Here is a 24,184-nt window from a genome sequence, read left to right on the forward strand (position 1 = left end):
GTCGGCCTTCAGTCAACCCTATGACCCGTACCCCTTAACTGTATTCCCCCTACACAACTAGGGCAGAGCTTAGAACACAAAGTCTGTGAGTGAATATAGCGGATCGTACCTGGCATCGGCGGGGTCTGTAGGGTGAACTGGGGGGTCCCTGGCACGAGATTCTAATAAAATACAATAATTAGACATTAATGACAGTTGATGGCTGTGGAATAAATGACAGAAACTTTCCTAATCCAATGAATGGACTCCCATTAATCTTGATAACTCAGCCTCGGGGGATATGTATTATTCTTGGAGAGTGATAAAGTGGAGAGAGATAAATAAAGTATCAACTAATCTGCACCTGTCATTTTTTAATCGCACCCTGTACAGTAAAACAGCAGCTAGAATCTGATTGGATGGTACTTTATCACCCAATCAAAATGTGCTGCAGATGGTATTTAACATTGATTGTGTTAAAGGTGATTTGGCCACACCTCCTGGGTTTGGCCACGCCCTCCCAATATCTGGGCCCCATATATGTCTCAATGGCCTAGACAACATTCAATTAGATATTTGATGACCATCGAATAACTTTTCCTCTCCTTGTGGGGAAAAAATAAGCTTGGCCGAATTGGGGGTGGGCCCCCTGGCTGCCAATCATTCTGAGAACGCCCCGGGAATTTGAACATGCACATGAGCGACTATTTGCCTGCGCAGACCCTCACAATCAGGGACGAGGCCGAGGTCTGAATCTGCCCCATAGTGTGACGTTCAACCAATGAATGATTTAATATGAAATGTGATATTTTGACCGTTCCCAGCACCCATACAACAACTGCTGTAACATATATTCTGCAGCTAGTTCATCATTTACAGATGAGGTTGGGCGCTGGGGAACTCCTTCGAAGTTTTTGAACAATGACAGGAGCAATTTCGCAGCTGAAATCAGGAATTGGTACAACAGAGCATCTTTACGTTACCTCTGGTTCCACTGTAAGTGAAGGACATACAGGGGCCGTCATCATGAATCTGAGGGTCGAGGGGTTGGTAGATCCTCATGAGGACATCTCTGTATTGCTCCAGAAGAGAGAGGATGTAAGTCTCAGATTCATATCCTGTAAGGGAAAGAGAACCAGGAGACACGAGTGATATATTACCATACTTGCCTACTTTTGAAGAATAGTTTCAGGGAGATTATAGTTGGTAGTAGAATTTTGCACAGCGCCCCATTAAAAAGGCGTGTCATGCTCCTCCCAAAGGGCGTGGCTTGTTCCGTATATGGAGAGATTGTGAAAAGAGATTGTGAACGTGGCACCTAGAAGCGTGGGTGTGTACTGCTACATCTGAGAGGAATCTTTTACAATGACGTATATCCAAATGTAGATGAGCCCCAAAGCAGTTAGTAAGAGATACTGTACTTGGTAAAGTGCTGGGAAATGGCGCTGGTGCTTTAATGTAAATGTATCTATCTCTTATTTATTTTTTCCCCAAAAATGTAACAGTGAAATGTGGGCTAGGTGACATGAGGGAGATTGCTAGACTAATGAGGGAGAGAGGGAGATTGCTGCTATTTCAGGGAGTCTCCTACAGAATGCAGGAGGGTAGGCAACTATGTATATTACCTTTGGATGGAGGGAATATCACTGAAGGAAAAAAAATACTAAAGAACATAAAATTCCCAGTAAATAAATAAATTGTAATCTCCGGAGATGCATTGTCTCTGGGCTGCAGAGAGGGAGCCTCAATCTCATATTCTCCAACATGACCCATTCCCATGACCCATTCCATAAGGTTCAAAATGCTCTGTTACAGGTCTTACTGTACTTGCCACTTTCTGTTCCAGGCGACCGTGTTGTCAATGTTGACAACTATGCAGGTGGTCCACCAATCAGTGTACCGTGTACACCATGTTTCGGACCAGGTGTTTCGCTCTGCTACTGCTGTGTTCAGCACTCTTTGCTGTAACCACAGTCCATGTGGTAAAATATGAAAAATATATAAAACATTGTGAAAAACTTAGCCATGTCGACCTATTTCTTGTGTCAACATTTTGTCCATGTTAACCTTCTGCATGAGGCATCTACGAGCAGCTACTTTGGTCAGTGTTGCCAAGCGACACAATGGATAATGGGGAGATGGTCATTATAAAATATGCTGTAAAAAAATCAATTTATATAAAAACCATCATCATGTATTTAGGAACACAAAAACAGTTGAAAGTTACGTGACTATGGGGCAGGTTTATTAAGCTTGGAGAAGAGATAAACTGGAGATAAAGCGGAGAAAAGGTAAAAGGAGATAAAGCACCAGCCAATCAGCTGTGTTTGAAAAAGACAGTTGGGAGCTGATTGGCTGGTGCTTTACCTCCTTTTACCTTTTCTCCAATTTATCTCCAGTTTATCTCTTCTCCAAGCTTAATAAATCTGCCCCTTTATCATTTATATTTTACTACTTTTCAAACAATTTAAATGTTTGAGTGATAGAACCAGTATGAGAAGCTGAGCGTAATCGTACTGTCCGGAACATGAAGTCACCTGAAGCTGCCGGTGTACTGTGAACCCGACTAGGCAGTCTGCGTAGCAGCCCCATGGATCTCTCTGGCAGGACACTGCGGGAGATGAGCTGGTAGGGAGCTGCAGAACTGGCGGACAGTGCAGCGCTGTTGGTCTGGCGGCTATATCCCCGAATGCCATAGCGGCTGGCTGGTTGTGGATCTTCCAACGGCCGGAGCAGTAACTTTGCTAACTGGTATTCCAAATAAAGGGTAGACCTAAGACATTAATAAAAGAAACCAAATAAAATCTTCATGTTAGTGGTCATCAAAGCTTTGGCTTTGTTCCCATTCCAGTAAATATCCTCCAATGGTCTCTTATAGGTTTCAATCTGCACAACCACCTGGGACTAATTATCCCCTTCTCTTCCCTGGAAGATCCATGGGTTGATCCATGTTTTTGGTTTTTCCGGGTCTTTGCGACACCTCGGGGGAAGGGTTTAAGCAGGAGGACCAATCAAATCTATTGTCAAGATCATTGTGGCTCCTCTTGCTTGCAAACCCTTCCCACAGCCTTTTCAATGTGGCAGTCAAAAAAGGAGTTTTAACCCCTTCCCGACATTTGACGTACATTTACGTCATGGTCGGGATGTACTTCCCGACACATGGCATAAATGTACTTCATGCCTTTGAATTGTCACCGCGTCTACAGACGCGGTGACAGAGGGACGATGTCTGCTGTCCCTGACAGCAGACATCCTCCCTCATTGCCCAGGGGGGGCAGCGATGCCCCCCGTCATGGGCGATCGCTGCGATTGGCTGTTCAAACGTGAACAGCCAAAAGCAGCGTTAAACTGTGTGATGTGTAAAATTTAGACTCTGCTGCCCCCTAGTGTCCAAAAAAATTAAAGGAGGTTGAAATAATTATGTAATAATAAAGTTTAGATATGGTTTATGTTAGTTATTAACTATTTTGAGTGGTATGATTATTTGTCTCACAAGCAGAAAATTTAACATTTTGCAAATAGCAAAATGTTCCATTTTTTTTACGACATTTTGGTATTTTTCAAAAAAAAAAAAAAAAACTGTATCGACCAAAATTTACCACTAATTTAAAGTACAATGTGTCACGGGAAAACAATCTCAAAATCACTGGGATAAGTAAAAGCAAAAAAAAGTTATCCCCACTTAAGTGATACCTGTCAGATTTGAAAAAAAGGCCTCTGTCAGGAAGGCAAAAACAGGCTGTGTCGGGAAGGGGTTAATGCTCTTATATTTTCTTTTGACCCGTTTGATAGATAATTGTATGTGTGTAAGGTCTACACGTGATTATTCTGAATTTTCTGCCATTGAAATGTAATTGTTCCACTAGGTATGTAATTTATTTCTATATTCATAAGCTTATGCCTAGGTATGCCCATCCTAACCCTAATCCATGTCTCCAAATATGGACCAGATTTGGCCTTGACCGGCTTAGAACACCAAGGACTGTGTGATTAGGAGTAAATGTGTATTTATCACTCACTTTCTAAACAATGACAGTCTCTCTTGTCTGAGCCAGTGTAGGGTCCTCTCCCGTTGTAGGTCATTGGCCCCATATCCCATGGTATTGACCTCTATCACCCCATCCAGCTCCCGGACGTTTCCAATCAGTCGGTCATAGAATACCCTCACCGGAAATGCCTGGGAGAAAAACACTAATATCAATGCTTGCTGAAGAAATGCTGTCGTAAAAAACAATGGGGCAGATGTATTAAGCCTTAACAAGGGTGAAGGGTGATACATCCAAGGGTGATAAGGAGAGATAAACATCCAGCCAATCACCTGCCAACTGCCATGTTACAGGTAGTGTTTGGAAAAAGTCAGTACGGAGCCGATTGGCTGGACGTTTATCTCTCTTTATCATCCTTGTATTTATCTCTTGTTATGGCTTCTTCATTATAAACACCGCTTAGCACAGCAGTCTAAATGTATTGTATAGGTAGGATGGGGAAATATGAGGGGTTTAATATATTTTATACAATCTCAATGGTGAGCTTGAAACGAAGGATTTGTATTTTCTATAACTTTAAATCATTTTTGAAAACTTATATACAAAGTCGGTGTATTGAATGAGATGCGTCAACATCCTGGAGGTCGGGCTGCCGGCTTTCAATATACTGCCGGCATCTCAAGATCTGCATCAGAATTCCAACATCAATGAGGATCCTGTCACTGGAATCCGACTGCTGCGAATGTAAGTGTACCAGGTTGGGTTAGGGATAGGCTGAGAATGAGTGGGTTAGGTTTAAGGCACAAGGGAGGGACTTAGGGGTCAGCTGATGGGAAGGGGAGGTTAAGATAAGGTGAAAGGAAGGTAGAGTTAGGCACTTAGAAGGGTGGGTTGGTGTTATGCTGCAGGCTGGGGGTGTTAGGTTTAGGTGGGGGGGATGGTGTCAGGCACTATCGGGAGGGTTAGGTTTAGGCTGTGGTGAGAGTTAGGGTTTGCGACCCCTATTGAGGCTCCCTATTTCAGAGTGCCAACACTGGTATTCTGACTGCCGGCATCTCACCCACAGTTCATACGTATGTATTGCGTTTTGAACACTGCCTTTCATTTTGTTTAGTTGTGCGCAGATGTTCTCAAAGATTCAATTGTTTATGGCACCTGACAAATCAGTGGGGAGGTTTTAATTGTATTTTTTATCGCACTTGTCGCGCCCAGACAGGCTGGGTTGGGCCACGTAAAAAGGCAGACCTGAAAAGTACCATTTGGAGGCTTTTTCCCATTTTGGCTCACTAGCATGTTGTGCTGTGAGCTGAAACGCGTCTTCCCACGGCTCAGTATGGCCCAACGGAGCAATAATTGAATTGCTCTACTGAACTCCATCTGACGGCGCTTTCAGGGAGAAGCAATTGTATTGTCACCAAATAGGTCTCTTCCACTCTATTCGTCCATTGTACTCATCAGCGTACACTTTTTATCCAGTTTTTGGAACTGTCTTTGAGAAAATGTCTCTGCCCCTATGTGACTGGCTGAGCTCCCTTCACCAGGCGATCACATATATTTTGATCCACTGAGTTGGAATATTAGAGGTTCCCTCTTATCGCCACTAAGCTCCTTTTACAGAATCCACCCAATGCATACTGGGCTGGTAATGGTGCCATTACCAAGCTAAACTAAAAAAATCGGAACTGCTTGCCTCCGTAGTCTCCCAAACTTGCATCTGGATTCACTTCTCCCAGGCTCCTACCTTCAACCCCTCCTGGTTGGTGTTGGAATAATTCCCCCTGGACCAATGGGCTCAATCCAGAACAGTCGATATTTTTCAAGCAGCAATCATTTCCAGGGCAAAACCAGATATATCACCTAAATCTCCAGCATACCGTGCAGAACTAATGTGCCCATGAACACCAAGCTCTGAAAACTGAAAGTTTTTGGAATTCACCTGCAGGAACTAACGCCATCTTTGCAAGTGTAAAATTGCTGCTACTCTATGGGGGGGGGTGTGTGTGCCGGACGGCTCCCCGACAGTCGGGATTCCGACAGTCATTCCTCCGACGTCGGAATCCCGACTGCTCCCTCGTGGGGGTCCACGACCCCCATAGAGGGAGAATAAAATAGGTGGCGAGCGCAGCTCGCCACCGTGCCCGCAGCGTGGCGAGCGCAGCGAGCCCGCAAGGGGCTTCATTGCGGGATTCCGATGTCTGACTAATGACTGTCGGAATCCCGACTGTCGGCCTTCTATACCACACCCCTATGGGGCATATTCACCCGACCGGCCCCTAATAATTAAATATCCAACTAGCTGTGATGTATACTTTATCACTGCAGCAATTTACTATTGTTCTGGTGTGGGGGAAAGGCTTCTCTGAAAGGCAATCCCCTAACACTCTGGGGGGCCTCTTGGGCGATGGGGTCCACAACGCACACACTGAACCCATATCATACTTGCTCCTCCTTCAGAAACTAATCACTCAAAAAATGGCCGCTGCGCCCATTTCCAAGTGATCTGCGCATGCATACGGGATATTTCTGAAGGAACAAATAAGATTCTTAGTGGGGAAATTCAATTGTAGCACCCCCACAACTGAGCTATTCAATTGCTCCTCCTGTCAGCTGGTGAAACCAACACCGACCTTGCGTATGGCAAACTGAAAGGTGCTCAAACAGGACTTTTCACATTGCGCCGATTAGCTTATTTACACGGATAAACCTGAAACGAATTAGTGCAATAAAAAATATATAATGCTCCTGCAATCTCCCAATTGAATTCCAATGAAGGGCTTAATTTACGTTCACTCAGAATCGGGCGAATTCAGGCTGGTTCCTATGTTTTGGGTTTTACGCATGTGCACAACATACCTCCCAACTTCTGTCCTGATGAAATAGGGACAGCGTCCAAAAAGGGGGCGGGGCTTATGCAAATGAGGGCACAGCTTATGCTAATTAGCCGCAACCTCATTTTCATACGAGAATAGACGCAGTGCACATGCGCACAGCGTCTATTCTACTAGATTGGGGGGTCTCCCAACTGCCACCCCCCGCAGCGGGACAATGCCTGCCGTGGGTGGGACAGCGGGACAGGACCCGAAAATCGGGACTGTCCCGCTGTAACCGTGACAGTTGGGAGGCATGGCACATGCCGGCAACGAACGGCTTCGGCAAGTAACACACTCCCCGGGCCGAAATCATTTAATGGTTGTCGACCATTGACTGAGTTCTCCTGCTAGTGGAGGCATGCGAGGGGATGTGTTAGCATTCGGCGGGGCGGCGTTTCAGCGCTCGGTAAGCAGCGATATTCACTGCTTACCGAGCCAATGTGAATAGGCCTTAAGTGTCTTCTCAACGTTTCCACTGACATCAAACACACACTAGTGCCACCTCCTGGTCAGAAGACACATCGAGCAAATCACAAGAGGTTCATTATATAACTAGCGAGGCACCCTGACTTGTAATTCGTATGGTAGAAATTTTACGTTGATTTTTTCCTGGAGAGACTGGTTAATACGTAAATAATCAATCTCTACATATGGGTATATTCAATGTTTTTTTACGAGCTGTGACAGCAAGCAGTGCGGGTTGCTCGCACAGCTCACACGGTCAGTATTCAACTTAGCGCCTGCACACGCTGTTTCCCTGTCACTGGGTTTTTGCAGCGATGTGGAAACGGCAGTTGCGGTCGCCAAAACTCGTGGCTAAATGCAGCGGGATCCCATTAGCCGCGAGTCTCGCTATTTGGGGGAATCCTCACCGTCATCTGACAGCGAGGGTTCCCCTGGAACATTGAATATTGTTAGCGGCTCGTGCGTGGATTAAATGGTGAAAGTCACTTGTTTAGCCGATCCCCGCTGCTTAACCCCCTCGCCGGCTGCATGGAATTCTGCCCATAGTATGAAATAAAGTCCATAATTTGTAATAGATCTTTAACGCTATGTAATGCAAGAATGGGATTTTTTTTTACTTGCTTCACTCAAATCATCAGTTTGGTTCCTTTTTGTCATAGATAAATGCTTTGTACACCTAAACCTTCCTTGACAAACACTCAATAGAAGTGTGAAAAGAAAACCGCATCAAATTTCATCCAGTGGTTCTTGAGATTAGCCTGAACAGACAGACAAGCGTTATGTACAGATAAATAATATTATTTCCTCCTGTTTTATATATCTACTGCTGTGCTGCTCAGGGCTCCTATGGGCAATATTCAATGTAAAATATCGCCATGTGCAGCGAATCCTGTTTAGGATTCGCTGCACACTCGCTGTGTTCCGGAGGGTTGGCTGCCACTCGCTCTCCCTGTATTCAATGTCAGACGGGCTCGTTGCCCCTCGCGGCGAATCTTAACCCCTGCAGCGGACGAGCGTCCGCTGCAGGGAGCCGTGGGACGGTGGCAGGCAGAGAGATGGAAGTCTCCCTGCCTGCCCCAGAACGTATGTGGGGGGGAGGTGGGCTCCCCGGGAGCCAGGCAGCACAGGCTGCCCCCCGGGAGAGCCAACAGGGGACCGGGTATTCACTGTACCCGATTGTGTATATGTAATGATCGGGTGCAGTGAATCTATGAATATCTAATGAGCGGCTCTCGGCTCCCGGCCCCCTGCTGGCTGCTCTGTGTAAAATTTTTAAAATTAAATATATATTCATGTGCTATAAGCACATGAATAAAAATAGCAAGCCCCTTCTCAGAATAAAATTCCTGATTTTTTGACACCAAAATTAAAACAAAAAACTTTTATTTTAAAAGTTCACATTCCACTTCTCCATGAAAAGATGGAGAATTGCTACACGGAGAGACACGGCGAAAATCACTTAGAAAGACGGCGAGAAGTGCACATTGAATAGGGTTGCTCGCTTTTTGAGACCAAAATTCTCCGTCCAACGCGAGAAAAGCACAAACTCGCCATAAAACACGGAGAATTTTTCTCATTGAATACTGCCCTATGACAGGAATGTGATATACGCATTACATTGCAATAATTATTAAATTGTAAATTGATAATAATTATAGAAAATAATCCTTTATGTTCCATTCTTACAATGCTCAGACAGATCTCCCATTGATGTGAGAGTAGAGCTGGCACACACACAGCGCACGTCTTGTCGGGTGTGGTTACGAGGGAAGGACCCATTGTTTGCGGCCAGAGAAATAGTTGCTATGGTTCATTATCTCCGTCAATCGTGCATTGTTGATTTATCTAAGCCGTACATAGAATTCTTTTGTTGCGCCACTAGGCCAACATTTCTCAAGTGCCTGTTTAATGTACAACAGTTACTTACTGGAGTTATTTTCACGGGTCAACAAACGGTATTGCTGCTTTGTAGTACTGGACCCATCCTTTAATCCCTTCCTGACATCGGCTGAGTACACAAACTGTCATTGTTTTGCTCCTGGTGTATATCGCCTATATAAGGTAATGGGGTCTACACACAGGGAGATGTGCTGAGTGATGCTAGATCGCTCAGCAAGATCGCTCAGCACACACCAGGGTGTCAGCGCTGTGTGCTGAGCGATCTGTCAGGGTCAGCGTTCTCCTGTGAGATCACTTAGAAAATGGCCTGAAATCGCCCCATATGTAGGCCCCGTAAGGAGGGTTAATTTTTTTTTTTTGCATGTTATTCGCTGTTTAGTGTTCCGTATCGGATTTACAGATTCTTGCATGAAAATGATTTCCTTTATGTCATATAGTATCAGACCTCCCAACTTTCAGGGAGACGGAGGCGGGATTGAGGGATGCGCGCCCCAGGAGCATCCAAAAATGTTGGGGGCATGGCCTAATTAAAGAGGCGTGGCCTATACTCGCGCGGCTCTCCCACGAGGCCACGCCCCGTTTTGACACTATGAGGGCATGACCCAGAGGCTCTGTGAGCCTCTAGCCATGCCCCCAGCCCCCTGTTTATTCACCGCTGCTCAGCAGCCGACAGGGGGGACTCCCAACAGCCCCCCCTCGCCGCGGGACACTGCTGGCCGCGGGAGGGACGTGGGAATGTCCCCGAAAACCGGGACATTCCCGCGGTTTTCGGGACTGTTGGGAGGTATGTAGTATAATTAGAGACCCTGCCGTGCTATTACCTCCACATGAGTATAATAACCGCCGTACGACAATCTCTCACCTTTCCTGGTTCGCCAGGACAGTCCCAGCTATTTTCTACCCTCCAGCCTTCAAAATGCCTGATGGGCCTGATTCAAGTTTGTTACAAATCAAAAAAAGTACCTACCTAGGCAGTATCATGTTTCACTGTAGGTGGGGCAGATGTGACTGTAGGCCCGATTCAGACCAGCTCGCTAGCCTGCGTTTATTCGGATCCTAGCGAGTAGGTTAATGCCCCACCTCCCCGCCAGCCGAATTCCCTCGCTATGCTGCAAACAGATGTGTGCGCTTAAACATTCGCTCGCAAGCGCCCACACAGAGGAAAAATCATTTGATGGCTACTTACCATTGAAGGATATCACGCAGCCGAAAGGAAGCCCAGGACTTACTTTGTGGCTGCACAGTTTTCTCCGAATTGGGGGCGTGTGCTGATGTCATGTGACATCAGCAGCCAGTCGCAAGCACCTACTTTTCCTGGGCCCACCCAGTATTTCTCTGGGTGCACACATCATTTTTGTGGGTTGTCAGAAATAATTAACCTTTGTGGCTTCTTAAGTTCCCACGCCTATATTGAAAGGGTCCCCCCTCCCTGTTCTAAATAGTAAAAGTGCTCCACTTGACTGACAGGTCAGCGGAGCTCAGTGGGGACCCGACAGATCAGCAGGAGTCACGCTGGATGCCAACATGAACCGAAGAGGAGGAGTGGTGAGTATAAGTGGAAGATACAAGATCAAGATAGGTAATTATGGATGTTGAAGGGTGTATTAAAATGATACTTTGTTATGTCCGGGCCTCATTTATTTTGGTATTGGTTCTGTAGTGGGACTACAAGTCCCAGTAAGCCCATTAATGCCCCACATGCTGGGACTTGTGGTGGAATTGGTTCTGTAGTGGGACTACAAGTCCCAGTGAGTCCATTAATGAACCACATGCTGGGACTTGTGGTTCTCCAAGTCCCAGCATGTAGGGGAGGCTTGCTGGGCCTTGTAGTTCTTCTACAGAACCCAAAATCTTTATTTTTACACTATTATTTAACTCTTCATTTGCCCTCAGCCCGGCATCTTCCACCCAGAGACGCCAGGGACAGCCCCGGGTTTCAGCCCGGGCCAGGGGTCATCTGCAGGGGGGACCACTTTATTGGGGGGGGGGGTCTCCACTCCCCCAGGGACCTGGACCAAGGGGGTACTAATATAAATTGTTGTTGGAGCCCAGTGCTGCACATATAAATATGGGGACCCCTATTTTTTTGTCTTGTATCCAGGACCGGTGCTGGTTTCTTGATTACAGGGGGACCCCATTTCATCTTTTACAAATATTCGAGAAACCAGGACCGGCTCAGAGAACCCAGGGATGGTTATACTCTGGAGGGGACCCCTATGCCGTTTTGTTTTTTTAATTATTATTTATTTATTTTTCTATTTGTTACACTGAGAAGCTTCGCACTGGGCTGACTGCTCCGTGCGATGCTTCATTCGCATTCATATTTGGCTGCCGGGGGAAAACAAAGCAGGACAGTCTTAGGGAAGGTTCTGGGGAAATCGGTTGTTTTGGGGTCATTCCATCATAGAACATTTACTGTTTGTAAAACATATTCTATTAAATGAAGACTGGAGTTTTCCAATCTGGATGTTGCTGGAGCGTAGGGCACCGGGCGGCTGCAAGGAAAGGCTGCGCCTGACGCAGGCTCAGTGTCGCTCACCGGCAGGGCCAGGAAGGCGTTGAAATACTCCAGGAAGAGGTCTTCATAGATGAGGAGTTCTTCCAGGTCTCCCTCCAGGAACTCAGTCGCTGAGGAGAGAGACTCATACAGGTCAGATGGGATGTTGCAAAAACGTAAAAACAGTCAAAGCATAGACAATTAAACTTTCAACACCAATGTGTCAACAGTCCTAATGTCGACATGGTCAGAATATCAATAATCAAAAGATTGACATGGACATAAAGTTGACAGGGTCGCAATGTGCACAACCAATATGTAGACACAGTCAAAATTTGGACACTGACAAAATAATGTTGACAATCAAAAGGAGGCACGGTTAAAATACATAGGGGTTTATTTACTAAGATGGGAGTTTGATTACATATGGGATGTTGCTATGGGCAACTAATCTGATTCTATTTATGATCTTCTAGAAGGTGCTAAATAAATAAATAAGTAGTTTCTGATTGGTTTTCTTTAAAAAAAAAATTTTTATTATTTTCCTGATAGCCCCACTCCGTGTATAACAGGCAGCCCAGCTCTGAGTCCCAGCCGGCACTCAGCCACAATCACGGCCGGTCTGGGCATTGGCATTACTGTGTGGTTTGTAAGGTAGCGCAATGGGCATTACTGTGCGGTTGAATGTGGCACAATGGGCATTACTGTGTGGTTTGTAAGGTAGCACAATGGGCATTACTGTGTGGTCGAATGTGGTGCAATGGTCATTACTGAGTGGGCTGTAATGTGGCGCAATGGGCATTACTGTGTGGCGTAAGGTGACACAATGGGCATTACTGTGTGGTTTGAAAGGTAGCGCAATGGGCATTACTGTGTGGTTTGTAAGGTAGCGCAATGGGCATTACCGTGTGGTTGAATGTGGTGCAATGGGCATTACTGAGTGTGCTGTAATGTGGCGCAATGGGCATTATGGTGTGGCGTAAGGTGACACAATGGGCATTACTGTGTGGTTTGAAAGGCAGTGAAATGGGCATTACTGTGTGGTTGAATGTGGTGCAATGGGCATTACTGTGTGGGCTGTAATGTGGCGCAATGGGCATTACGGTGTGGCATAAGGTGACACAATGGGCATTATGGTGTGGGCTGTAATGTGGCGCACTGAGCATTACTGTGTGTGGTACTACTGTGTGGCATAAAGTGAATGGGCTGTAATGTGTGGTGTAACGTGATTAATGCTGGCCATACATTAGGACAACCAACATAAGATCCGAGTCATCTAAGGATTTCCCCGGCAGCTTCCCCGACACATGATAGTATGGGTAATATCATATAAGATCCATCGTAACATCTGCAACACCCAGAGAACTGGTCATTAGCAGCATCTTCAGACCTTACGTGCAGCATATAAAATCTGAGGATCCACCTTACCACCCGCAGGCCTGCGCATCATACCGAATCACTTCACGACGTGCACTCAAACCACACACAATGCATCGCACGAGCCTTGCGTTTGGGCCTGAAATCGTTCAGATGTATGGCCAGCTTATGGCGCTACTACGCAGTGTAATTGGGGGTACTATTGTGTAGTCACACCCCTTCCCAACGAGTTGTATTAATATACCTGACACTTCAGTGTCCACCCTGCCCTGTACTGACATCCTTTGTCAGGCCACACCCTGTCTGCGCTATTCTGACATCACCTCAAATTCTAACCCCACCTTCTCATTCAAGATCTTACCATGGGGCCCGCAAAGGTCTGGTAAGTCCTGGTCCACCGCAGCTGGCCTGCCATGGTTGGCCTACTGAGAGGAGAGCACCTTGCATATACAAATAGTTATCCTAGCTAGCATGTCACCCATAAAGTCACATGTCCCGAATTGTCATTGTCACCTCCCCAGCTATAGAAATATTGCGCTATAGAACATTTGGAGAGACCGCGAGGGACTGCTGGAGGGTTCAGTTATTATTTTTTTAAATTGGTTCCCAGCAGAGGCAGAACTACAATTGGTGCAGCAGATGCAGAGCACCAGGCCCCTGGAAACTAAAGGGCCCACTGCTGCCCTAGTCACCCTCTTCCTGCCACCCCTGATTTTCCCTGTCACACTCTGCCTCCCCTGCCTTTCCTGGTCACTTTCTGCCTTTCCCTGTAACCCTCTGCCTCTTCCTGTCACCCTCTGCCCCTGCCTCTCCCTGTCACCCTCTACCTCTCCCTGTCACCATCTGCCTCTTCCTGTGACCCTCTGCCTCTCCCGGTCATCATCTGCCTCTCCCTGTAACCCTCTGCCTCTCCCTGTCACCCTCTGCCCTTGCCTCTCCCTGTCACCCTCTGCCTCTCCCTGTCATCCCCTGCATCTCCCTGTCATCCCCTGCCTCTTCCTGTGGCCCTCTGCCTCTCCCTGTCACCCTCTGCCTCTTCCTGTCACCCTCTGCCTCTCCCTGTCACCCTCTGCATATTGTTGCATATTGTGAACTTGGGTTGGGGTGGAGGAGGAGGGCCCAAATTATATTTTTGCACCACCCAAAAGTTCCGGCACTGGTTCCCAGGAATGGATGAGTAGGGGCCCCATGGCATTGCTTTGTCCAGGGCCCACAATGTTGGCCCTGGGTGGTCCAAGCACATTTCCATCTGAACCCACGTTCCCACAACATATCCCACTTTTACAATGGCAGGTTACAAAAGCGTTATTTGCGCATTCTCCCGTGGCTCGCACGTCCTGATACATACATATTGCGCTGGTATACATTGGATATTATTCTTGACTCACAAGGCTGCGAAATTTGCAGCCTTGCAAGTCCATCAGATGCTGTCCGCTGCTGTCGGCGACCATTGAATGATTTTTCTAGCACTCGCAGTTCAGAGACACCTATATGGTGTCTCTAAACTGCGGGCGCCCTGTGCGGGGACAGGGTGGGCGGCTGACATTCGGTGATGTCAGCTGCCTGCCCCCCCGCACCCGCGCCACGGCCTCATTACAATGCGAACGCCCAGAATGTTTTCCGTGTTTGCACGCACCCTGCATCTGCACATGCGCAGAATGTGTCGCACGGAGGACCGAATGGGTCTGAATAAGGTCCTTTGTCCGTATACTTGAGAGGCGAGCAGCCGCCACCATAACCGCCACCGACGCATCCAAACTTACGTGCGCCTCGGAACCGAGCCCATCGCCATCGTCACCGCTACAGACCAGCAGCACAGAACCCAACGCAATCAGATCACACATGCCGGTGATATAAACCCACAGAGCCCGAGATAATGAATAGAACAATCTCATGTTTGTCCTGCCCTGGAGAACAGAACCATTAATTACTGTGCAGTGAATGGCTCTGGCAAGTGCAGGCAGGCAGCGGTCAGTGATATAATACAGTGAGCGGGGATCACAGAGCACGATAAGGATTTATCAGTGTTTATTTAGCATCCAGTTCCTGTTATACAGAAGCAAACCGCCGGTCTGAGGAATTACTGTGTCCCTGCAGCACTGCGTCCACCCCACATACTTATTCTGTATACCGCGACAGTGGGAAAGTGATAGTAGCCAGGAACTGTGAGATCTAGGGCCCGCTTCACACCTGCTCCTTGGGTTGCGAGTGTACGGAGCCCAGCGAGCATGTAAACGCCGCCCAGAAAATGCTGCGTTATCGCCCCAAAACGGTCGCCAGGTATCAATTTGGACAGGATAGCGAAGGCTCGCCTTCACTTGTTCCGCATACAGACGGCTCGGGCATGTGCACAGCATGCCGGGAGGCCGTGGACGTCCGATAATCAGCAGAGCTGTGAATTTGCAGCTCTACGTGCAGGTCTGAATCAGGCCCCTAGTGCAAAGCATCTTCTCCATTCTAGGGCCACAAATGAAGGTCTAGATAACATTTGGAAGCAATTAGAGTACCCGGAGGAAACGCACGCAAGCATGTGGAGAATATACAAACTCCGCACAGTTAGGGCCATGGTGGGAATCGAACCCGTGACCTCAGTGCTGTGAGGCTCTACTGGTTGGCCAAGTCCCTTTGTGATGTCTGCTCTCCCCTTAAGCTTGGGCCCCTACCACTGCACTCCATGGTGGGCCATTCATTTCCCACACCCGTCTCCTATCTCTTAATGCTAACCTGCAGGGGTAAACACAGGATTTGCAAAGGGGGGTTTCCAGAAATGGGCAAAGCCAAGCATGGGGGTGGAGACTGACATCACAAACACACGCCCGACCCGGTCCATCGCTTTCAGATTAAAACTGCCCCCCTGTGTGCGCCACTGTCCTTACCTCCTCACCTCCTGTTCTATCACTAGTCCATCAATCACTTCTTCCAATGCTGCTCAGAGAGCATGCATGACAAATAGAGAAGTATTCACACATTTCCACTCCGAGTTGGTTGATTGACATAATAGTATTCTGCTGTGCGTACATCGGGGCTAATTCAGATTTGATCGTTAATCCGCAATTTTGCAAACTAAGCAATAATCAAATCACTGCGCATACGCACGGCTAAACAGCAAGAGAAAATGTATAAGGATCGTAAACGCAATCCCCACGCACTATGACTGTAGGGAGCTGGCGTTTGGGGGTGGTCATCTGTTGTTTTCTGGGAGTGTCAGAAATAATAAACGCAGGCGTGCCCAAACATTTTAGGGAGGGTCTGTGACGTCAGCACCGGCCTCGATCAGCCTGTCTCTGGGGTCTATTCAGACCTAATCCCTTCTCTGCTAATTTGCAGAGCCCTGCTATCAGATAGCCGTGGTCCTGCCACAGTGAAAACCCGCCTTGCGCAAGGCTGCGATTGGCTTGCGAAAATATCACAGAGCAGTGATTAGCTGCAAATCCATTCACAACTCACTCACCACCAAATGATTTTCCCAGTGTGTGCAGTCTGTACGTAACCCAGGACCTACTCGGCCGGGGTGATACAAACAGGCTGATCGGGGCCGGAGCTGACGTCACACTCCCGCTGTGAAGACCCCTGGGCACGCCTACATTTTCCCTGACACTCCCATAAAAATGTCCGGTTATCACCTCCGAACGCCACCATTTTGTCAATAAACTTACAAACAGCATGCAATTATAAAAAGCTGGATGTTATCGCTGGAAGGCCTTGCAGATGCGCGCAACAATCCATACGCATGCAAATTCACAGCCCGGTGATCAGTGCTGAATAACCCCCGCACATCTGCACAGACTGCATAAACTTTTCAATGGTTCAAGAATTGCGTATGGGTTTGCAAGTTAATGCCTCTTAAGGATCTATATGCAATTTACATGGGGCAGGTTTTCTTAGCGCTGGCCATGCCCCCAATATTGAAGAGAAATGGAGGCGTGGTTAACGGCATTCCCATGAGGCCATGCTCTTTCGCCAGAGAAAACACCCCTTTTTGAGGTGCCGTGCATGGGAGTCCCCATTCGTTTGTTGGGAGGTACGCCTTAACTTCCATGTTCCTGTTTTTTGTTTATAGCCTGTGTGACCCAATTGTGATGCATCACGTGGTGCCGCGGATTGCCGGTGATCGGCACACTATCCTGCCCCTTCCTTAGTGAATGGAGAGCTGGCTACCCTTTCGGTGCTGTGGGGAACTACACCAAAAAAACCATAGTCTCCCACAGCAAGGTATGCAAGTGTGAATTGCATACAAACATGAATTAGGCCCACTGTATTCATTGCTGTATTTGCTGTGTCTGTTTCCCGCTGGACTGCATTTGTGTCTGGAAAATAAAAACACCAGCGGGCAATTCTAATAGCCTACAAGTTTGGCGGCCATGCGGAATGCCGGCCTAACGCCGAGGTGTTAATAAAGGGGCAAACATTACTACCCCTCGCCTACAGTATGTGACTGTAGAGACTAGATCCCCTTCAGTTTTGATTACAGGATGTGGCGGTCGGTGAGGGTGGAACTTGTTAAATGCCCACAACATTTTGTATTTTATCTGTAATTCACATAGGTGTAGATTATTTTGTTTTATTGTCGCTGCATTGTACCCTCACGGGCACGGTGGCTTGCTTTGCTCGCCACAGATGTATATTCCCCCTCCAGGTATAGGTGGACCCAGTACATGATGGGAAAATTGACAAAACTGAAGGGTATCTGTGGCACCCCAGGGGGTACCCCTTTTATTCCTGTACCCCCAGATTGTTAACATTGCAGCCAATGCTGCCAGAACAGGTCCTTTCCCCTGTCAGCAGGGCTGCGAGGGGTTAACAGAGTCAGCTAGTCCCAGCTCCCCTACACATGTGACAGGAAGCTGGGAGGTCAGAGGGGATCCCAGCAGCAGTGTGTGAGAGAGGACATGTGGAGAGAGGGAAAAGCTTTGTGAAGAAGCTCTGCAACAACCCCAGTGTCAGAGAGAAGAGGACAGTGCTGCCTAAAGACAGAGGGAACAAGTGCACTGAGGCATGTGAAAGGAAGATAAAGGAGGTTGCTGTCCCAAGTATGAGCAGAAGGAAGAGATAGAGAGAGCACACTGCAGCACCCAGAAGAGGGGCCAGACAGCATGCAGCAGTATAGCCAGAGATTCATGTGGCAGAAGCCAGCAACACCCAAGGTACTGATTCAGTCCCCCTGAGACAGCATCTGCACCCTTGTAAGGGGATATAAGGAAATAGAGCCACCTCATAGACTCCCACTACAAAGGCTAGTACCCTATTGAGCTCTACAGACAGGACAATGTCTGCCTAACCCCAGTAAAAGGATATAGAAGCAGGGCAGAGAAGTGCCTGCTAGATTCACCCTGTCCAGGACAGCTCTATATTGAGGCTACCCCTGCAGCCTGTTTTACAGTTACAAACAGGAGGTTACCCCTGAGCCGGGAATCTGCCTGCCCCTCAGTGAGGATTGTTTTTGTCATTCACCCTTCCCTGTGAATCATAAATAAGTGTGCACACTATCATAGGGACATACCCTTATATGCTTGAGGACCTGTCGACGAGGGACCATTGGTTTGAGCCAGAGACTGGTATTCTGTGGCAGTGTATGTTAATTGATTTGTTAGAGTATATTTAGATTTTTGAATCATTTAAATTGATGGCTGAAGTAGAGAGTGATTATTGTTTGATTTTATGCTTTACTATAAATGCCTGTTTATTGAGTATTTGTTACATCATTTGCAACTTATTGAAATATTGCAGCGGCCAGTCAGTGTAGTGGTAAATAAAATTACTGTCGCTGCTAATTGTGGTACTGTTGCTTTTGTGGGTCCTCCTTGGGTTATGCCATTCCCTGCCACAGGTTCATCCAAGAAGAGGCCGTGAAGATCTGAAGCCGGCAAGTCCAGAGTCCAGGTGCTCATCACACCACCCCGCGGCAGTGAGGCTGTCACATATCTAGACACTACCGTATCGTATGTGACTGTGTCTGGCTTGGAGATATCTCTTATATATTTGGCTACATCTGTCACTCAAAGTGTGTCTGGAGCTATAACGCTGGGTGGAGCCTCTGACTCACATGACTGACTCACATGACTGACTCACATGACAGAGAACCAGCCCAGTGAGCCCACAGACAGTGCCAGACACCCTCTGCCTCTCCATGTTACACAGCAAAGACACAGCTACTCACCAAACACACCAGGTGAGCGCCCCACACCTCCATACCTCCCAACATGACCCTCTCCAGGAGGGACAGAATGCTCTGTTTCTGGACTTCCATCTTAATTTATGATTGTCATCACCTGTTTTAAACAGGGTAATTGATAAGAAAGGTGTTTAAGCACAGGTGATGGTAATCCATAAATTAAGAAGAAAGTCCAGAAACAGAGCAATGTGTCCCTCCTGGAGAGGGTCATGTTGGGAGGTATGCACCTCCCTCCCTCCCCCCCCCCATTCACGGCATCCCCACGATTAAATGGCACATGCAAAACACTGACATGGCTATGGTCGACAATGAAAAAGGTTGACAAGATTTATTTTTCACTTTTTCAATGTTTTCATATTCATTCTCATGTGTCGACATGGACACCAATGAAGTGCCACACTTATGTCAACATTTAATGTGTTGACCTTTCTGTGTTGATTTTTTCTTGTGGCGATTTGCGGCACCCCAGGGACCCCCTCCCGCAATTTGCGGTACCCCCCGCGCGTGCAACCCCCCCTCCCGCAATTCGTGTCACCCACCCCCCACGACCCCCCCTCCCGCAATTCGCGGCACCCCCCACGCAATTCGCATTTTTCCAGTGACAACTATGTGCACGTCACCCTAGACATCATCAACCAATTCTTTGTATAATATATAACACCTGTTCTGTTTTGCTGTAGGTGTTTTAAGTCAGATCTTTTACTGCTACTATTACTGTTTATGTAAATGCATTCTGAATGACAGCAACATCCTACCATCCTTCTACAAGAATATATAACCAACTAGGTGATTCATCGCGCCCCGTGCCCCCCCATCCCGCAATTCACGGACCCCCCACGCACCCCCCCTCGCGCGATTCACGCCCCCTCCCACGATTCATGTCACCTCCCACGATTCATGTCACCCCCCGCGCACCCCCCCTCCCGCAATTCGCAACCCCCCCTCGCGCAATTCACGCCCCCTCCCACGCTTTGCGGACCCTCTCCTGCGATTCGCGGACACCTGCGCCCCCTCCCTCCCTTGATTCATGGCACCCCCCGCGCCCCTCCCGCAATTCACGGCACCCCTAAGCCCCTTTTTAGTCCCCCGTATACTCACACACCCCTATCACTACCCAGCTTCCTGCTCTCCTGAACCGTAAGCCCCCCCCACACCCACAAATGTCACTGTACCCTCCACACTATCAATGTACATCTTACTCTGTAACCGCTTTTTAATTAAACAAAACAATACACACCCCCTTCCAAATCATATGCTCTCTATTTAACACATTTCACCTATAACTCAAGTTGCAATACAGGCATCTTTCATACAATTCTAACCATCTTTCTCATATACAAATGTTCACAAATTAAGGGGGCGCAGTCCCTTACGACGGTGTGAAGAGCGCCCGTAGGGCGCGATGAATCACCTAGTAGATATATAACTAGTCACTGACCTGTCATTGCCTCTGCGGCATACCAGTAATCATGGAACGCAAAGTGGGATGCCTGGATGTCTGCCTTTCTGCTGCAACTTCAGATCTAGCATTATGTGGTTTGTGTGTGTACCACAAATATACTGAGCCGGTAACTGGCAGCCAGTGCTAGGTGGGGCTGAAAACACACACACTTATTACTGTGAGCCCTTCCCTCCCTTGTTACTGACATACCTCATAAAACTCCTATTTACTCGCACAGACCAGTGAAGTGGATGATGCAGTAATCTATAACATAACAAAGGTAAGATTACAGAGGACAATCGCTGAGTGAGCTGGTAAATGATACAGGAGGACGGTCAGTGAGTGATACAGGAGGACGGTCAGTGAGTGATACAGGAGGACGATCAGTGAGTGATACAGGAGGACGGTCAGTGTGAGATTAATGATACAGGAGGACGGTCAGTGAGTGATACAGGAGGACGGTCAGTGAGTGATACAGGAGGACGGTCAGTGTGAGATTAGTGATACAGGAGGACGGTCAGTGAGTGATACAGGAGGACGGTCAGTGAGTGATACAGGAGGACGGTCAGTGTGAAATTAGTGATACAGGAGGACGGTCAGTGAGTGATACAGGAGGACGGTCAGTGAGTGATACAGGAGGACGGTCAGTGAGTGATGAGTGATACAGGAGGACGGTCAGTGTGAGATTAGTGATACAGGAGGACAGTCAGTGAGTGATACAGGAGGACGGTCAGTGTGAGATTAGTGATACAGGAGGACAGTCAGTGAGTGATACAGGAGGACGGTCAGTGAGTGATACAGGAGGACGGTCAGTGAGTGATGAGTGATACAGGAGGACGGTCAGTGTGAGATTAGTGATACAGGAGGACGGTCAGTGTGAGATTAGTGATACAGGAGAACGGTCAGTGAGTGATACAGGAGCACGGTCAGTGTAAAGGTGCCCACACACTAGAAAGATCTGCGATCGTTAGATGTGCGCATAAATTAGCCTTGAAATCTTTTTTCCGTCCTGGACAGAAGATTTCAGGCAAGCGCACATCTTTACCAAAGATTTTTCTTAACCCCTTCCTGACAGAGCTAGTTTTTGCGTTCCTGACAGAGCCATTTTTTTCAAATCTGACATGTCTCACTTAAGTGGGGATAACTTTTTTTTGCTTTTACTTATCCCAGTGATTTTGAGATTGTTTTTTCGTGACACATTGTACTTCAAATTAGTGGTAAATTTGGGTCGATACAGTCTGTGTTTTTTTGTGAAAAATACCAAAATATCGTGAAAAAATGGAAAATTTAGCGATTTGCAAAATGTTAAATTTTCTGCTTGTGAGACAAATAATCTTACCACTCAAAATAGTGAATAACTAACATAGACCATATGTCTACTTTATGTTGACATCATTATTTCAACTTCCTTTTAATTTTTTGGGACACTAGGAGGCTTACAATATGAATAGCAAATTCTCAAACTTTCAAGAAAATTTCAAACACTGATTTTTTTAGGGACCAGTTCAGTTCTGATGTGACTTTGAGGGACTTGTATGTGAGACACCCCCATAAATGATGCCATTTCAAAAACTGCACCCCTCACAGTATTCAAAACAGCATTTTGGAAGTTTGTTAACCCTTTAGGTGTTTCACAGGAATTAAAACAAAGTGTAGGTGAAATTTCAAAATTTCTTTTTTTTTGCAGATTTGCAATTTTAATACATTTTTCTAAGGAACACAGTACATTTTACTAGAGAAATGTGACTGAAAATTGATTCCCCCAATTCTTTTGTTTTCATAAATATCCTATATGTGGCCCTAGTGTGCACGGTGACCAAACCACAGGCTTCATAATAGAAGGAGCACCTACTTGATTTTGGAGCCTCCTTTTTATGAGATTATTTTTTAGGCACCATGTAGGTTTCTAGGCACCATAAGATGCTAAAAGTTAGGAACCCCCCCACAAGTGACCCCATTTTGCAAACTACACCCCTCAGGGAATTCATCTAGGGGTATAGTGTACATTTCAAACCCCCAGGGGTTTCACCAATTGTGGTACAACTGGGCAGTGAAAATGAAAAATTATTTTTTTTACACAAAAATACAGTTCTGGCTCCAAATTTGTCATTTTCAGAAGGTATGAAGGAGACAAAGCACCCCAAAATCTGTGCCCCAATTTCTCCCGAGTACGGCAATGCCTCACATGTGACCAAAAAATACCAGTTGGGTGCATGGCAGGACTCAGAACGGAAGGAGTGATTTTTGGATTTTGCAGCTCAGATTCTGGTGGAATTTTGGTGGGTGCTATGTCGCATTAGCAAGACCCCCAAAGCACCAATACAGTGGAACCCCCCCACAAGTCACCCCATTTTGAAAACTACACCCCTCAGGGAATTCATCTAGGGGTATAGTGTACATTTCAAACCCCCAGGGGTTTCACCAATTTTGATACAAGTGGGCAGTGAAAATGAAAAATTACATTTTTTTACACAAAAATGCAGTTCTGGCTCAAAATTTTTCATTTTCAGAAGGTATGAAGGAGAAAAAGCACCCCAAAATATGTGCCCCAATTTCTCCCGAGTACGGCAATGCCTCACATGTGACCAAAAAATACCAGTTGGGTGCATGGCAGGACTCAGAAGGGAAGGAGTGATTTTTGGATTTTGCAGCACAGATTCTGGTGGAATGAATGGTGGGTGCTATGTTGCACCAATACAGTGGAACCCCCCCACAAGTCACCCCATTTTGCAAAGTACACCCCTCAGGGAATTCATCTAGGGGTATAGTGTACATTTCAAACCCCCAGGGGTTTCACCAATTTTGATACAAGTGGGCAGTGAAAATGAAAAATTACATTTTTTTACACAAAAATGCAGTTCTGGCTCAAAATTTTTCATTTTCAGAAGGTATGAAGGAGAAAAAGCACCCCAAAATATGTGCCCCAATTTCTCCCGAGTACGGAAATGCCTCACATGTGACCAAAAAATACCATTTGGGTGCATGGCAGGACTCAGAACGGAAGGAGTGATTTTTGGATTTTGCGGCTCAGATTCTGGTGGAATTTTGGTGGGTGCTATGTCGCATTAGCAAGACCCCCCAAGCACCAATACAGTGGACCCCCCCACAAGTCACCCCATTTTGAAAACTACACCCCTCAGGGAATTCATCTAGGGGTATAGTGTACATTTCAAACCCCCAGGGGTTTCACCAATTTTGATACAAGTGGGCAGTGAAAATGAAAAATTACATTTTTTACACAAAAATGCAGTTCTGGCTCGAAATTTTTCATTTTCAGAAGGTATGAAGGAGAAAAAGCACCCCAAAATCTGTGCCCCAATTTCTCCCGAGTACGGCAATGCCTCACATGTGACCAAAAAATACCAGTTGGGTGCATGGCAGGACTCAGAACGGAAGGAGTGATTTTTGGATTTTGCAGCTCAGATTCTGGTGGAATTTTGGTGGGTGCTATGTCGCATTAGCAAGACCCCCCAAGCACCAATACAGTGGAACCCCCCC

At 46.9% G+C, this 24,184-nt stretch overlaps 2 protein-coding genes across 3 annotated transcripts in view; one reads left to right on the forward strand and one right to left on the reverse strand.

The window, feature by feature from the left end:
- LOC146063238 (uncharacterized) overlaps positions 1 to 20,793 on the reverse strand; it is a 56,582-nt gene extending 35,789 nt beyond the window's left edge. Inside the window, exons 1-6 of one of the 2 annotated variants that reach the window (XM_083175439.1) lie at positions 20,684 to 20,793; positions 11,739 to 11,827; positions 3,999 to 4,156; positions 2,517 to 2,752; positions 963 to 1,097; positions 110 to 161 (exon numbers count right to left, since the gene is read on the reverse strand). In XM_083175439.1, coding sequence (XP_083031565.1) covers positions 110 to 161; positions 963 to 1,097; positions 2,517 to 2,752; positions 3,999 to 4,156; positions 11,739 to 11,827; positions 20,684 to 20,690 — 677 coding nt within the window. In that variant the 5' untranslated portion in view covers positions 20,691 to 20,793. Of the gene's footprint in view, positions 1 to 109; positions 162 to 962; positions 1,098 to 2,516; positions 2,753 to 3,998; positions 4,157 to 11,738; positions 11,828 to 20,683 lie in introns of those variants that run through there. The other variant, XM_083175440.1, reaches the window with a different exon arrangement.
- The window catches only part of LOC146063240 (epoxide hydrolase 1-like), a 40,752-nt gene continuing 34,506 nt past the window's right edge, over positions 17,939 to 24,184 (forward strand). Inside the window, exon 1 of the mRNA XM_083175444.1 lies at positions 17,939 to 18,217. The gene's annotated coding sequence lies outside the window, so the exon portion shown is untranslated. The remainder of the gene's footprint in view (positions 18,218 to 24,184) is intronic.

This window comes from Crinia signifera, chromosome 3, assembly GCF_055691185.1.
Source record: "Crinia signifera chromosome 3, ASM5569118v1, whole genome shotgun sequence".
Lineage (NCBI taxonomy): Eukaryota > Metazoa > Chordata > Amphibia > Anura > Myobatrachidae > Crinia > Crinia signifera.